At 49.1% G+C, this 16,883-nt stretch overlaps 1 protein-coding gene across 3 annotated transcripts in view; it reads left to right on the top strand.

Annotated features, from left to right (window-relative positions):
• The window catches only part of C6 (complement C6), a 105,749-nt gene that overhangs the window by 33,466 nt on the left and 55,400 nt on the right, over positions 1-16,883 (top strand). For all 3 annotated transcript variants that reach the window (XM_069745909.1, XM_069745908.1, XM_069745907.1), the window contains one exon: positions 13,370-13,514. In XM_069745909.1, coding sequence (XP_069602010.1) covers positions 13,370-13,514 — 145 coding nt within the window. The remainder of the gene's footprint in view (positions 1-13,369; positions 13,515-16,883) is intronic.

Below are 16,883 nucleotides of genomic sequence, written 5' to 3'. Positions count from 1 at the left end.
GGTTCGGTAACTGCGGCTGCCTCGCGGCCTAGCTGTTCTCTCCTCTCCTGTGGGCCTTGGGGTCCACCACCTGGTTCCAGCACCGTCAGCTGTTTCCGGGCCGAGCCTTTGGCTTAGGTGCCTCCTCCTGGGTATCCGAGTTCCGCCAACGCCAGGCGGTCCTTGGTAGTGCTTTTAAGCGCGGGCACCTACAGCTTAGTAACCGGGTTCCAGCACCGTCAGCTAGTCCTCGGTCGTGCCATTGGCTCTTGCACACTGGGGCAACGCATCCGGGTTCCAGCACCGCCAGCTGGTTCTCGGCAGTGTTCTTGTCACAGGTACTCCCTCGTGCCAAGCCTGGTTTCAGCAACGTCAGCTGTTTCCGGGTTGTGTCAAGCTCACTGAGACACCTATGCTTGCCTCGTCGTGGTGCGGTCGGGTTAGCCAACTCCAGGGTGCCTCCAGTTTAGGAGCTTCCTATGTGGGCTGCGTGAACTGGTAGTCAAGGCTGGTTCTGTAGTGCCAGTAGGCCCAGCTCCCCCTGTAGGACTGTTGGGGTTCGGTAACTGCGGCTGCCTCGCGGCCTAGCTGTTCTCTCCTCTCCTGTGGGCCTTGGGGTCCACCACCTGGTTCCAGCACCGTCAGCTGTTTCCGGGCCGAGCCTTTGGCTTAGGTGCCTCCTCCTGGGTATCCGAGTTCCGCCAACGCCAGGCGGTCCTTGGTAGTGCTTTTAAGCGCGGGCACCTACAGCTTAGTAACCGGGTTCCAGCACCGTCAGCTAGTCCTCGGTCGTGCCATTGGCTCTTGCACACTGGGGCAACGCATCCGGGTTCCAGCACCGCCAGCTGGTTCTCGGCAGTGTTCTTGTCACAGGTACTCCTCGTGCCAAGCCTGGTTTCAGCAACGTCAGCTGTTTCCGGGTTGTGTCAAGCTCACTGAGACACCTATGCTTGCCTCGTCGTGGTGCGGTCGGGTTAGCCAACTCCAGGGTGCCTCCAGTTTAGGAGCTTCCTATGTGGGCTGCGTGAACTGGTAGTCAAGGCTGGTTCTGTAGTGCCAGTAGGCCCAGCTCCCCCTGTAGGACTGTTGGGGTTCGGTAACTGCGGCTGCCTCGCGGCCTAGCTGTTCTCTCCTCTCCTGTGGGCCTTGGGGTCCACCACCTGGTTCCAGCACCGTCAGCTGTTTCCGGGCCGAGCCTTTGGCTTAGGTGCCTCCTCCTGGGTATCCGAGTTCCGCCAACGCCAGGCGGTCCTTGGTAGTGCTTTTAAGCGCGGGCACCTACAGCTTAGTAACCGGGTTCCAGCACCGTCAGCTAGTCCTCGGTCGTGCCATTGGCTCTTGCACACTGGGGCAACGCATCCGGGTTCCAGCACCGCCAGCTGGTTCTCGGCAGTGTTCTTGTCACAGGTACTCCCTCGTGCCAAGCCTGGTTTCAGCAACGTCAGCTGTTTCCGGGTTGTGTCAAGCTCACTGAGACACCTATGCTTGCCTCGTCGTGGTGCGGTCGGGTTAGCCAACTCCAGGGTGCCTCCAGTTTAGGAGCTTCCTATGTGGGCTGCGTGAACTGGTAGTCAAGGCTGGTTCTGTAGTGCCAGTAGGCCCAGCTCCCCCTGTAGGACTGTTGGGGTTCGGTAACTGCGGCTGCCTCGCGGCCTAGCTGTTCTCTCCTCTCCTGTGGGCCTTGGGGTCCACCACCTGGTTCCAGCACCGTCAGCTGTTTCCGGGCCGAGCCTTTGGCTTAGGTGCCTCCTCCTGGGTATCCGAGTTCCGCCAACGCCAGGCGGTCCTTGGTAGTGCTTTTAAGCGCGGGCACCTACAGCTTAGTAACCGGGTTCCAGCACCGTCAGCTAGTCCTCGGTCGTGCCATTGGCTCTTGCACACTGGGGCAACGCATCCGGGTTCCAGCACCGCCAGCTGGTTCTCGGCAGTGTTCTTGTCACAGGTACTCCTCGTGCCAAGCCTGGTTTCAGCAACGTCAGCTGTTTCCGGGTTGTGTCAAGCTCACTGAGACACCTATGCTTGCCTCGTCGTGGTGCGGTCGGGTTAGCCAACTCCAGGGTGCCTCCAGTTTAGGAGCTTCCTATGTGGGCTGCGTGAACTGGTAGTCAAGGCTGGTTCTGTAGTGCCAGTAGGCCCAGCTCCCCCTGTAGGACTGTTGGGGTTCGGTAACTGCGGCTGCCTCGCGGCCTAGCTGTTCTCTCCTCTCCTGTGGGCCTTGGGGTCCACCACCTGGTTCCAGCACCGTCAGCTGTTTCCGGGCCGAGCCTTTGGCTTAGGTGCCTCCTCCTGGGTATCCGAGTTCCGCCAACGCCAGGCGGTCCTTGGTAGTGCTTTTAAGCGCGGGCACCTACAGCTTAGTAACCGGGTTCCAGCACCGTCAGCTAGTCCTCGGTCGTGCCATTGGCTCTTGCACACTGGGGCAACGCATCCGGGTTCCAGCACCGCCAGCTGGTTCTCGGCAGTGTTCTTGTCACAGGTACTCCCTCGTGCCAAGCCTGGTTTCAGCAACGTCAGCTGTTTCCGGGTTGTGTCAAGCTCACTGAGACACCTATGCTTGCCTCGTCGTGGTGCGGTCGGGTTAGCCAACTCCAGGGTGCCTCCAGTTTAGGAGCTTCCTATGTGGGCTGCGTGAACTGGTAGTCAAGGCTGGTTCTGTAGTGCCAGTAGGCCCAGCTCCCCCTGTAGGACTGTTGGGGTTCGGTAACTGCGGCTGCCTCGCGGCCTAGCTGTTCTCTCCTCTCCTGTGGGCCTTGGGGTCCACCACCTGGTTCCAGCACCGTCAGCTGGTTCCGGGCCGAGCCTTTGGCTTAGGTGCCTCCTCCTGGGTATCCGAGTTCCGCCAACGCCAGGCGGTCCTTGGTAGTGCTTTTAAGCGCGGGCACCTACAGCTTAGTAACCGGGTTCCAGCACCGTCAGCTAGTCCTCGGTCGTGCCATTGGCTCTTGCACACTGGGGCAACGCATCCGGGTTCCAGCACCGCCAGCTGGTTCTCGGCAGTGTTCTTGTCACAGGTACTCCCTCGTGCCAAGCCTGGTTTCAGCACCGTCAGCTGTTTCCGGGTTGTGTCAAGCTCACTGAGACACCTATGCTTGCCTCGTCGTGGTGCGGTCGGGTTAGCCAACTCCAGGGTGCCTCCAGTTTAGGAGCTTCCTATGTGGGCTGCGTGAACTGGTAGTCAAGGCTGGTTCTGTAGTGCCAGTAGGCCCAGCTCCCCCTGTAGGACTGTTGGGGTTCGGTAACTGCGGCTGCCTCGCGGCCTAGCTGTTCTCTCCTCTCCTGTGGGCCTTGGGGTCCACCACCTGGTTCCAGCACCGTCAGCTGGTTCCGGGCCGAGCCTTTGGCTTAGGTGCCTCCTCCTGGGTATCCGAGTTCCGCCAACGCCAGGCGGTCCTTGGTAGTGCTTTTAAGCGCGGGCACCTACAGCTTAGTAACCGGGTTCCAGTACCGTCAGCTAGTCCTCGGTCGTGCCATTGGCTCTTGCACACTGGGGCAACGCATCCGGGTTCCAGCACCGCCAGCTGGTTCTCGGCAGTGTTCTTGTCACAGGTACTCCCTCGTGCCAAGCCTGGTTTCAGCAACGTCAGCTGTTTCCGGGTTGTGTCAAGCTCACTGAGACACCTATGCTTGCCTCGTCGTGGTGCGGTCGGGTTAGCCAACTCCAGGGTGCCTCCAGTTTAGGAGCTTCCTATGTGGGCTGCGTGAACTGGTAGTCAAGGCTGGTTCTGTAGTGCCAGTAGGCCCAGCTCCCCCTGTAGGACTGTTGGGGTTCGGTAACTGCGGCTGCCTCGCGGCCTAGCTGTTCTCTCCTCTCCTGTGGGCCTTGGGGTCCACCACCTGGTTCCAGCACCGTCAGCTGGTTCCGGGCCGAGCCTTTGGCTTAGGTGCCTCCTCCTGGGTATCCGAGTTCCGCCAACGCCAGGCGGTCCTTGGTAGTGCTTTTAAGCGCGGGCACCTACAGCTTAGTAACCGGGTTCCAGCACCGTCAGCTAGTCCTCGGTCGTGCCATTGGCTCTTGCACACTGGGGCAACGCATCCGGGTTCCAGCACCGCCAGCTGGTTCTCGGCAGTGTTCTTGTCACAGGTACTCCCTCGTGCCAAGCCTGGTTTCAGCACCGTCAGCTGTTTCCGGGTTGTGTCAAGCTCACTGAGACACCTATGCTTGCCTCGTCGTGGTGCGGTCGGGTTAGCCAACTCCAGGGTGCCTCCAGTTTAGGAGCTTCCTATGTGGGCTGCGTGAACTGGTAGTCAAGGCTGGTTCTGTAGTGCCAGTAGGCCCAGCTCCCCCTGTAGGACTGTTGGGGTTCGGTAACTGCGGCTGCCTCGCGGCCTAGCTGTTCTCTCCTCTCCTGTGGGCCTTCGGGTTCACCACCTGGTTCCAGCACCGTCAGCTGATTCTCGGCAGTGTCTTTTGCTCTTGTACCTTCTGCTCCCCATCCTGGTTCCAGTACCGTCAGCTGGTTCCGGGCAGAGCCTTTGGCTTAGGTGCCTCCTTCTGGGTATCCAAGTTCCACCAACGTCAGGTGGTCCTTGGTAGTGCTTTCAGGCACGGGTACCTCCTGCTTAGTAACCAGGTTCCAGTAACGTCAGCTGGTCCTTGGTAGTTCCATTGGCTCTTGGACCTTCGGCTACCCATCCGGGTTCCAGTACCGTCAGCTGGTTCTCGGCAGTGTCTTTTGCTCTTGTACCTTCTGCTCCTCATCCTGGTTCCAGTAACGTCAGCTGGTTCCGGGCAGAGCCTTTGGCTTAGGTGCCTCCTTCTGGGTATCCGAGTTCTGCCAACGTCAGGCGGTCCTTGGTAGTGCTTTTTAGCACGGGTACCTCCTGCTTAGTAACCGGGTTCCAGTAACGTCAGCTGGTCCTCGGTAGTTCCATAGGCTCTTGAACCTTCGGGTAGCCATCCGAGTTCCAGTTCCATAAGCTGGTTCTTGGCATTTTCTCAGCCTTCTTGTACCTTCTGCTACATTTCCAAGTTGAAGACTCTAACGTCGACGACCCGGAAGACCACCCCGATGACGACGACCCGGAAGACCACCCCGATGACGACGACGATGACGGCGGAGACGACGACGGCGGAGACGACGACGGCTGAGACGACGATGGCGGAGATGACGACACTGGAGACGACGACCCTGGAGACGACAACATGGAAGACCGAGAAGCAGAAGAACAAGAGGCTGCAGAACAAAGAGCAGAAGAACATTAAGCATAAGACTTAATATCAGAGCAAAAGATATTATCTAAATTATATGCAGAAGAAGACTAAGCAGTGTATGGGGGTGAGTCCGTTCCTCCTCGTGGTGCCCCTGGATAAAGCCTGATGCTGCAGGCCAAACTGAACGCGGACAAATGTAACTTTTGTGACTGGCAGAACGGAAGGTGTAATCTTCCAACTTTTATAGATAACAACTACGGGAATGCCTGTCACAAATGAGAATATGATGAAGAAGTAGAATAGGAAGAATAATAACAGTGGAATAAAAAGAATATGTAGAATAGGAAGAATAATAATAGTTGAAGAAAATGAATATGAAGAATGTAATAAAAAAAAAAAATAGGTAGAAGATGAAGAAGAAGATGAATAAGGTGAAGAAGTTGATGTCAAAGATGCTGATGATGATGAAGATGAAAGTGTGGGAAAAGGAAAAAAAAGAAGGGGAAGGTCGTGGAATAGTGAAACATCAATATCTGACAAAATAAAAAAAATTTACATAGTCAATATCTTTTTCAATCCGAACGTCTTTAAAAAAAAAAAAAATCATGCTATTCTATTTGATTGGACTAATCCTCATTGCCTTTAATGTCTCCGCCACCTCCCCCATACATCCTACATTATTCTTAGTTGTTTTCCTTCATGTAGAATGAACCTACAAGGAAAGAAAGGGTTTATTTTAATTCCGATATTTTGGTCCCATTGACTTGCATTGGGATCGGGTATCGGCATCGGCGATATCCGATATTTTTTGAATATCGGCCGATCCAAACCGATACCGATACTTTCCGATATCGGAAGGTATCGCTCAACACTAGTGGGAAGCATCACCATTAGTGATGAGCGAATATACTTGTTACTCGAGATTTCTCGAGCATACTCGGGGGTCCTCCGAGTGTTTTTTAGTGCTCAGAGATTTAGTGTTTCTTGCCGCAGCTGAATGTTTTACATCTATTAGCCAGCATAAGCACATGTGGGGATTCCCTAGCAACCAGGCAACCCCCACATGTACTTATGCTGGCTAACAGATGTAAATCATTCAGCTGCGGCAATAAAAACTAAAACTCTGAGCACTAAAAAATACTCAGAGGACCCCCGAGCATGCTCGAGAAATCTCGAGTAACGAGTATATTCGCTCATCACTAGTCACCATCATTGCTGCAACAACATCCCCTAGAGGACCCCTTTAAAGCAGCGTCGGTCCCTACTGACAGAACACCACAGGTGGCGTCACGACAGACTTTATTACAATTCCCTTTAAAGACCGTTCCCCTTTTACAGTGAGTCCCAGGGCCACGGACCGGGTCGCAGCCACCGTGACATCCCCTTTAATAGCGACTGGACTTGGTGCCGAGTACCCCGCTACCCTGGTGGGCGACTGAGATGTCTAGAGGGGTCATAGGAGTCTGAAGGGGACAGAAGTGTCTGATCTGGGGAAGACAGAGTAGTCTGGAGGAGACAGAGATGTCTGGAGGGGGCAGAGGAGTCTGTAGGTGGCCCGAGGGGTCTAGAAGGGATAAAAAAGTTTGGAGGAGACAGAGATGTCTGCAGGGAACAAAGAGGTTGACTGGAGTCTGGAGGAGGACATCCGGGGGTCTACTGGTTAGGCTGGTTTCACACTAGCATTTGGAGGGGCTGTGGACGAATGCCTTCTTCCTCCGTTAAGCCCCGCCCACTGCCACGCCACTTCCTTTAGCTCCGCCTACGTCGGCATGCGTCCTGTGTCCCCTTTCTTTAATGATGGGTACGCAGGCCATGCGGATGTATGCAGATGCCTCCGCATGCGTCGTTTTGACCCTGCGCCGACCCAAACAAAATCCAACGTGTTGCGTTTGACGTAGGTCAGCGCAGCGTCAAGACGACACATGCTGAGGCATCCGCATACTGTGAAGGATTACCCCTTCCTCCCACGTCAACAATCCGTGACGTCACTACACAGGCCCAGCTCTCCGGCGCCCCCTTTGTCTCTCAGGTCAGTAAAGGAACTGCACCTAGAGCAAATGGCCGCCGGGGAGACTGCCCTGTTACCCACACTGGGTATTCTAGGATTCGCAATCAGAGTAAAAGGATCAGCCCAAAATTAATTTATGATTTAATTGCCTTAAGGGCGCACTAGATAATTACAAGAAATATACAATCACAATATGTCAAGAGTTACAGTCAGAGTACAATATAACAATAATAATACAAGGCTTAAAGGTATAAAGCTGGAGGTCAATTTACCAGGTTGAAGGTCGCTTGTGGAAGCCGGGGGCGCGCAGCATTCCGCAGGTCCAAAAAACTTAGTTGCCGGGCAGCCCCCAGAAAGCATGTGCTTGCTCCCCTCTGGCTGGCATACCCTGTTCCTTAAGCTATCAGCATGATCTTCTTCTGTGGAGTGAGTCCTCCCAGTGACCTCAGCTTCTTCTTAAACCGGGCTGAGCCCCTGCCTGCAGCTGGGTGGGCTTGGCAATCTCCACCCCCTCTGCCTCCCTGCAAGATTTATTCCCATATCTAATAAATGGGATAACTTCCCTCAGGATGACCGGATCAGCACACGGGCAGTACCAGCGCCTGTGGTTTGTTCTGCCAGTCGTACTGGGATCAAACCTGGACCCATTCGGTCCCTGTGGGAGGCTGATCTCTATATCTCGGGTTTCAGGCCTCCCACCGCCACGGGAGTCGCACTGTTAGATGCACAATTTCTTTAGGGTGAGCCGAATATTTTTTATAAGCCTGTACCTCGGACGATGCGTCCATAATTCACTATTCCATGTTGGCGACGGTTCGACTGGGCTGCCATAATAGATGTGTATCCAGTGGCCACTTGGCATGCGTGTTTTAATTAAGCCCCCAAGCATTTCCAAGCCCCCTGCTGGCGTGGTTTCCTCATTGAGCTTTGAAATACCGTCTACAGTTTACACTGAGCTCAGCCCGTTAGCATACTAATAGGAACGTCATTCATCAGAAAGGTTGGGGCCAAAAGCACTCGCTGCAGACCTGTGACCAGGAGACAAAATGGAGTCACGCCAATCTGTTAGTACGCCTGTTCCAAGAGGGCGGCTGTTCCCTCATCACACATCCGCATGGCAATGTTAAAGATAGGGTACACAGGACGCATGCAGATGTAGGCGGAGCTGAAGGAAGAGGTGTGGCAGAAGGCGGGGCTTAATACAGGAACAAGGATTTCATCTGCAGCCCTGCTGGACGCTAGCGTGAAACCAGCCTTATCGACAGGTCAGGAGGGGACAGAGGAGTCTGGATCCAGTACAGACAATGCTCTGTGAGCTAAACATCCAGACTGATACATTGTAACAATGCAGCAGAGATCTGTGCAGCTGCTGCTGATGATGTTTAGCTCACAGAGCATTGTCTACACTGGATACACAAGCATCTGCAGGGCGACTGCCTCAATAGTGTTAATAATGATAAGTGGTGGAGAATGGAAACATAAAACACATTAGAAAGTTTCATTTATTCAGAAATTAATCTTTATTAGCCTAAGGGCTCATCTCCACTTGTGTGAGAAAAAAATGGTCCGATTTACGGACCAAAAAAACTGATGTAACGTCTGCGAGTGCCATGCGAGTGTCATGCGAGTGTCATGCGATTTTTTTATCACAACATCCGTATGACATCCGTATTGCTGTCCGATTTTTACGCACGGGTCTCCTTTGAAAAGCCGGTAATTCAGCGCAGAGTACAGTAAAATCACACTGACAGGTTAGATTAGAGTAGATATATACACATAGAATAGGTATATATACATACAGGTCCTTCTCAAAAAATTAGCATATAGTGTTAAATTTCATTATTTACCATAATGTAATGATTACAATTAAACTTTCATATATTATAGATTCATTATCCACCAACTGAAATTTGTCAGGTCTTTTATTGTTTTAATACTGATGATTTTGCAATACAACTCCTGATAACCCAAAAAACCTGTCTCAATAAATTAGCATATCAAGAAAAGGTTCTCTAAACGACCTATTACCCTAATCTTCTGAATCAACTAATTAACTCTAAACACATGCAAAAGATACCTGAGGCTTTTATAAACTCCCTGCCTGGTTCATTACTCAAAACCCCCATCATGGGTAAGACTAGCGACCTGACAGATGTCAAGAAGGCCATCATTGACACCCTCAAGCAAGAGGGTAAGACCCAGAAAGAAATTTCTCAACAAATAGGCTGTTCCCAGAGTGCTGCATCAAGGCACCTCAATGGTAAGTCTGTTGGAAGGAAACAATGTGGCAGAAAACGCTGTACAACGAGAAGAGGAGACCGGACCCTGAGGAAGATTGTGGAGAAGGACCGATTCCAGACCTTGGGGAACCTGAGGAAGCAATGGACTGAGTCTGGTGTGGAAACATCCAGAGCCACCGTGCACAGGCGTGTGCAGGAAATGGGCTACAGGTGCCGCATTCCCCAGGTAAAGCCACTTTTGAACCATAAACAGCGGCAGAGGCGCCTGACCTGGGCTACAGAGAAGCAGCACTGGACTGTTGCTAAGTGGTCCCAAGTACTTTTTTCTGATGAAAGCAAATTTTGCATGTCATTCGGAAATCAAGGTGCCAGAGTCTGGAGGAAGACTGGGGAGAAGGAAATGCCAAAATGCCTGAAGTCCATGTCAGCTGCTGGTGTTGGTCCACTGTGTTTCATCAAGGGCAGGGTCAATGCAGCTAGCTATCAGGAGATTTTGGAGCACTTCATGCTTCCATCGGCTGAAATGCTTTATGGAGATGAATATTTCATTTTTCAGCACGACCTGGCACCTGCTCACAGTGCCAAAACCACTGGTAAATGGTTTACTGACCATGGTATTACTGTGCTCAATTGGCCTGCCAACTCTCCTGACCTGAACCCCATAGAGAATCTATGGGATATTGTGAAGAGAAAGTTGAGAGACGCAAGACCCAACACTCTGGATGAGCTTAAGGCCGCTATTGAAGCATCCTGGGCCTCCATAACATCTCAGCAGTGTCACAGGCTGATTGCCTCCATGCCACGCCGCATTGAAGCAGTCATTTCTGCCAAAGGATTCCCGACCAAGTATTGAGTGCATAACTGAACATTATTATTTGATGGGTTTTTTGTTTGTTATTAAAAAACACTTTTATTTGATTGGATAGGTAAAATATGCTAATTTATTGAGACAGGTTTTTTGGGTTATCAGGAGTTGTATGCCAAAATCATCAGTATTAAAACAATAAAAGACCTGACAAATTTCAGTTGGTGGATAATGAATCTATAATATATGAAAGTTTAATTGTAATCATTACATTATGGTAAATAATGAAATTTAACACTATATGCTAATTTTTTGAGAAGGACCTGTATATGTATGTCAGGGAGACACCTATATATATATATATATTTATATTTAATGCAGCGCTAGATAGCTTTAAAGCTGGTAATTCAATTACCGGCTTTTGCTTTCTCCTTCCTAAACCCGACATGATATGAGACCTGGTTTACATACAGTAAACCATCTCATATCACCATTTTTTTTGCATATTCCACACTACTAATGTCAGTAGTGTGTCTATGCAAAATTTGGGCGTTCTAGCTATTATATTTAAGGGTTAAATGGCGGAAAAAATTGGCGTGGGCTCCCGCGCAATTTTCTCCGCCAGAGTAGTAAAGCCAGTGACTGGGGGCAGATATTAATAGCCTGGAGACGGTCCATGGTTATTGCCCCCCCCCCCCCTGGCTAAAAATACCTGCCCCCAGCCACCCCAGAAAAGGCACATCTAGAAGATGCGCCTATTCTGGCACTTGGCCACTCTCTTCCCATTCCCGTGTAGCAGTGGGATATGGGGTAATGAAGGGTTAATGCCACCTTGCTATTGTAAGGTGACATTAAGCCTAATTAATAATGGAGAGGCGTCAATTATGACACCTATCCATTATTAATCCAATTGAATGAAAGGGTTAAAAAACACACACACACACACACACATTATTAAAAATTATTTTAATGAAATAAAATCAAAGGTTGTTGTAATATTTTATTTAACGCCCAATCCAATCACTGAAGACCCTCGTTCTGTAAAAGAAAAAACATAATAAACCAACAATATACTTACCTTCCGCAGATCTGTAAAGTCCAACAATGTAAATCCTTCTGAAGGGGTTAAAACATTTTGCAGCCAGGAGCTTTGCTAATGCAGGCTGCTCCTTGCTGCAAAACCCCGGGGAATGAGGCTAAATATAGGTCAAGGATCTATATTTAGCTTCATTTGCGGTGAGGCGCCCTCTGCTGGCTGTTGATAGATCGTGTGAACTTTCCTTGAAAGCTCCCAGGCTCATTGATCTATATTTAGCCTCATTCCCCGGGGTTTTGCAGCGAGGAGTAGCATTGCATTAGCAAAGCTCCTGGCTGCAAAATGTTTTAACCCCTTCAGAAGGATTTACATCGTTGGACTTTACAGATCTGCGGAAGGTAAGTATATTGTTGGTTTATTATGTTTTTTCTTTTACAGAACGATGGTCTTCAGTGATTGGATTGGGCGTTAAATAAAATATTACAACAACCTTTGATTTTATTTCATTAAAATAATTTTTAATAATGTGTGTGTGTGTATTTTTTTAACCCTTTCATTCAATTGGATTAATAATGGATAGGTGTCATAATTGACGCCTCTCCATTATTACCGTAATTAGGCTTAATGTCACCTTACAATAGCAAGGTGGCATTAACCCTTCATTACCCCATATCCCACCGCTACACGGGAATGGGAAGAGAGTGGCCAAGTGCCAGAATAGGCGCATCTTCCAGATGTGCCTTTTCTGGGGTGGCTGGGGGCAGATATTTGTAGCCAGGGGGGGCCAATAACCGTGGACCCTCTCCAGGCTATTAATATCTGCCCTCAGTCACTGGCTTTACTACTCTGGGGGAGCCCACGCCAATTTTTTCCGCCATTTAACCCTTAAATATAATAGCTAGAACGCCCAAATTTTGCATAGACACACTACTGACATTAGTAGTGTGGAATATGCAAAAAAAAATGGTGATATGAGATGGTTTACTGTATGTAAACCAGGTCTCATATCTTGTCGAGCTTTAAAGCTCTCTCACGCTGCATTAAATATAAATATATATATATATATAGGTGTCTCCCTGACATATATACTGTATATGTATATATACCTATTCTATGTGTATATATCTACTCTAATCTAACATGTCAGTGTGATTTTACTGTACTCTGCGCTGAATTGCCGGCTTTTCTAAGGACAGGGGTGCGTAAAAATCGGACAGCACTCGCATGGTGCGAGTGCTGTGCGTTTTTTTTCTCGCACCCATTGACTTGCATTGGCGAGTCTCGTCCGAGAATCTCAGCAATACGCAGCATGCTGCGATTTTTTTCTCAGCCGACACAGATTTTTCTCAGTCCGATTTCGGCTGGGAAAAAAATCGCAAATGGAATGTCACCTATTGATTAACATTGGTCCGAGTGCAATCCGATTTTTTATCGGATTGCACTCGTCCGTTTTCCTCACAAGTGGAGATGAGCCCTAAAGGTGGTAACGACCTCTATAGTGTATGAATTGCTCCAGACTTATCATCCTTTGGATATATATATATATCATGGGCAAATGTGAGAAAAAGACTAGGAAGCAAACAGAAGACAACAAGAATTAGGAGATGTCAGAGAAGACAGAAGGAGTAAGGTTTCGCCTTATGGAGAGTGACATGCCAGGTCTGGCATGTCAGTATGAGGAGACTTAATTGCCTTGTATGCTCCTCTGGGAAATTAAATATGCAAATTGTCCTCTAGTGCCACCTATTGGAAGCAGCGATTCTACAAGTCCATATCGACAGTTTAACGAGCCTTGCAATATGACTTAGGATAAAAGCCAAATCAGAATCTCAGTTTGCAGACGCAGTGTTTCTCACCTAGCCAAATCAGATTTCAGACTTTGCACTAATGAGGGGCGATACCCTGAAACATCGTCCCGGCAAATTGAGATTCTGATTTGGTGTTTATCCTAAGTCACATTGCAAGGCTCGTTAAAGGGTCGATATCGACTTGTAGGATCGCTACTTCCAATAGGTGGCGTTACAGAGTTCAAGTTCTTTTCCTCTCTGAAGTGACAATTTGCGCAGAGAAGACAGAGACACTGCACACTTACTGATTTGTTTTTTTTTTTCAAATTTTGCACATTGACACGGCACCTTTATATTTCCAGTTCCGGGTTCGGTCACTGCAGCGCCCCTCTCAGTTCGGAGGGCAGAGCTGCTCAGGACAGTTGTCAGAGTCCAGAGATTGTGTCCCCGCCAAACTGTGCAACATTGAGGAAGCCGACTGCACGAAAAAGTTTCCGTGTGACAGCGGTAAGAAGCCGCGTCTGCACCGTTCCTTAACATTCCGGGCCACATCACTCCATGTTTAGTATCATTCTTCATATCATTGATAAAACCTTTTTTCTTTGCATCTTGAGCTGTCATTTTTACTCCTACCTTTTTAGGTACATGTAACATTTTGATCACTTTGTGGCGGAGGACCAACGACTGAAAAAAAGGGCAACTTTGGAAGGAAGTTTTTTTTTTTTATTCCAGCATTTGCGATATGGATTGAATAATTTTAGATTTTGACAGATCGGACCTTTACAAATACGATATTAGTGAATATGATAACTTTTATATATATCTTTTTAGAAGGACAAATGGAAGACTGATTTCAAATGTTTTTTTTTTATTGTTTTATATTTTAAAAAACGTATCAGTACCAGGGCAATCATTGGGAGATACGAGTGTCCCCGTACTAATACGTTTTGTGCTTTGTCCTTTGTGTTGCTGTCATTGAATTCCCATTAATGACCATGAATTTAGTGTCCAGGGTAAAATGCTGCAGTCACAAAGCAGAATACGGCGTTTCCTTAGGGAGAATAAATAGGGCGGTTTATATAATTAGGCAACGATTCCTGGGAAAGAAAAACATGTTATGATAAGTGTCGGTGGTGAGGTTATCTCTGGCAGACACAGCTCTGCTGCAGGACGTGGTGTAAACAGCTCTGCAAGGATCCCAGGGGGAATGTAGGGCAGCCCTACAGACAAAGGGGGTGTACTCATAAACAGTCCCACTAATCATCCCACTAGGTTTAAAGGAGTTTAGGTATTAAAGCATTCATAGGTTGTTTTCTAGCTGTACTTTTTTAACCTCTTTGTGACATGCACCGTATATGTACGGCGCAGCGGGAAGTGCGTTCCTGCAAAGCAAAGTACAAATACGGCGACGTACATATACGGGGTCATCCCTGCACGTCATCAACTCTGACCAGCCAATCACAGTGATGTCAGAATAAAGTTGTAAAAAAACCTTCGGGGTCACATGGGCTGATTAACCCTTTTGGCACTGATTGGCTAATAACTATTGTTCAACCAATCAGCGCTAAGAGGGTTAATCTAAAATAGTGATAACTGCTATGCACACAGCCTTTCCGTCAGAGCTGGAATGCAGAACAGTTGTATATCCCCTCTGAGCTACCTCAGAAAGAGAAAATCATTGGTGGCCAGCGCGATCCTCCTGCACTCTCCTGCCTCCTGCACTCTCCTGCCTCCTGCACTCTCCTGCCTCCTCCTGCACTCTCCTGCCTCCTCCTGCAATCTCCTGCCTCCTGCAGTCTCCTTCCTCCTGTACTCTCCTGCCTCCTTCAGCAATCTCCTGCCTCCTGTACTCTCCTGCCTCCTGTACTCTCCTGCCTCCTGTACTCTCCTGCCTCCTGCACTCTCCTTCCTCCTGTACTCTCCTGCCTCCTTCTGCAATCTTCTGCCTCCTGTACTCTCCTGCCTCCTGTACTCTCCTGCCTCCTGTACTCTCCTGCCTCCTGCACTCTCCTTCCTCCTGTACTCTCCTGCCTCCTTCTGCAATCTTCTGCCTCCTGTACTCTCCTGCCTCCTGTACTCTCCTGCCTCTTGTACTCTCCTGCCTCCTCCTGCAATCTCCTGCCACCTGCACTCTTCTGCCTCCTGTACTCTCCTGCCTCCTGTACTCTCCTGCCTCCTGTACTCTCCTGCCTCCTCCTGCAATCTCCTGCCACCTGCACTCTCCTGCTTCCTGTTATCTCCTGCCTCCTTTACTCTCCTGCCTCCTGCACTCTCCTTCCTCCTGTACTCTCCTGCCTCCTTCTGCAATCTCCTGCCTCCTGCGATCCCCTGCCTCCTGCACTCTTCTGCCTCTTCTACTCTCCTGTGATGGGTAACTTCTTAGCTAGTGCATTAGGGGAGTGTATGTCGCAGTGCTAGTGACGTCCATTTTGCTTTTGCAAAAAAGAATAGTTAGCGCTGAGTAACTTTATGGGTAGGGCATTAGTGTAATGAACGTCAGTGTATTTTTATACAAACTTTATTTTAGAGCTAATCTATAATCTTGCAAGGAAGAGAGTGCTATGCCAGATTTAAGTAGGGTGTTCAATCAGGGTGAAGCCAATCAGAAACTCAGGGTGGAAACAATCAGGAACTAAGGGTGGAGACAAACAGAAACTACACAGGTACAATTATTTGGGTTAGCGCTGCCGCCTGGTGCACAGGGGCTGCTGGGTCTGAATCCTGACACCCTCTCTGGAAAAGGTACAGTTGCATGAGGTACCCTGCAAAAAAAATCAGAGAGGCCTCCCTCAGCTGCTAATTGGGCAACTGCTGAGAAAGGGCGAAAGCAGAGACCAATGTAGTGACAATATGCTGGTGGTCAAGTACAAGGACAACAGGGATGTCCTCATCTTCACCTCCATACGCCGTGACAACAGCTCCCATGTAACTGTCCACAACACAAGTCCCAAAGCCAGCGTGTATCTTGGATTGTAGTAAGTAGATGGGGGGTGTAGATCTCTCCGATCAGGTCCTTAATCCGTACAGTGCCATGAAGGTGAAAACGGGCTTCGGGGTGGAAGGGTTTATACTTGCGTTTTCATAACCGGTAACATCCCCACTGCTGATGTCATCGGAAGCATTATCACTGACACAGACTGATAGGTCCCCTGGTATCATTACATATAATGACATCATAGGAGAAGTTACATCATCAAGTTGTCAATTTCCTGACGTGTCCCTTTAAAAAGAACCTGTCCCTAAAATAACCAGTATTTGTTCTTCTTATATACCAACTGCTCCCCTGAGTATTCAGTTTTTGTCTTTTTTTTTTAAATCTGCCATAAAACTCTAGAGATATGGGCCTTTTTTATTTATTGATACCTTTTATGGTCTTTACCGCAGAAGGCGTGGTTCACAGGGAAGTTATGCAGATTAGCCTAAAGACCTGCCCCTGAGGAATCTGTAAACCACGCCTCCCTTGTGAAAAATCGTAAAAATTAACATTAAAAAAAAGGAAATCCGGTACTCCAATTTTTAAACATTTACTACTACGAGATTGGACCCTATATGAGCATCCTGAAGCTGAATGTGGCTATCTAATATATAAAGCTGAATGTGTGTGTGTGTGTGTGTGTGTGTGTATGTCCGGGATTGGCATCTGCACCGTCGAAGCTACAGCCACAAAATTTTGCACAGTCACACGTCTGGACCCCGAGAGCGTCATAGGCTTCGTTGTGAGGTGAAATTTTAACCCCGCGCGTTCCAATTCACCAAAAATTTTGCCCCTATCTACATAATGGGGAAAAAGTGAAAGGAAAAGTGTTGGAAGCGTCGCAGCTACAGCAACAAAATTTTGCACAGTCACACGTCTGGACCCCGAGAGCGTCATAGGCT

This window comes from Ranitomeya imitator, chromosome 1, assembly GCF_032444005.1.
Source record: "Ranitomeya imitator isolate aRanImi1 chromosome 1, aRanImi1.pri, whole genome shotgun sequence".
NCBI classification, from domain to species: Eukaryota; Metazoa; Chordata; class Amphibia; order Anura; family Dendrobatidae; genus Ranitomeya; species Ranitomeya imitator.
This window is presented reverse-complemented; position numbering and strand designations above follow the sequence as displayed.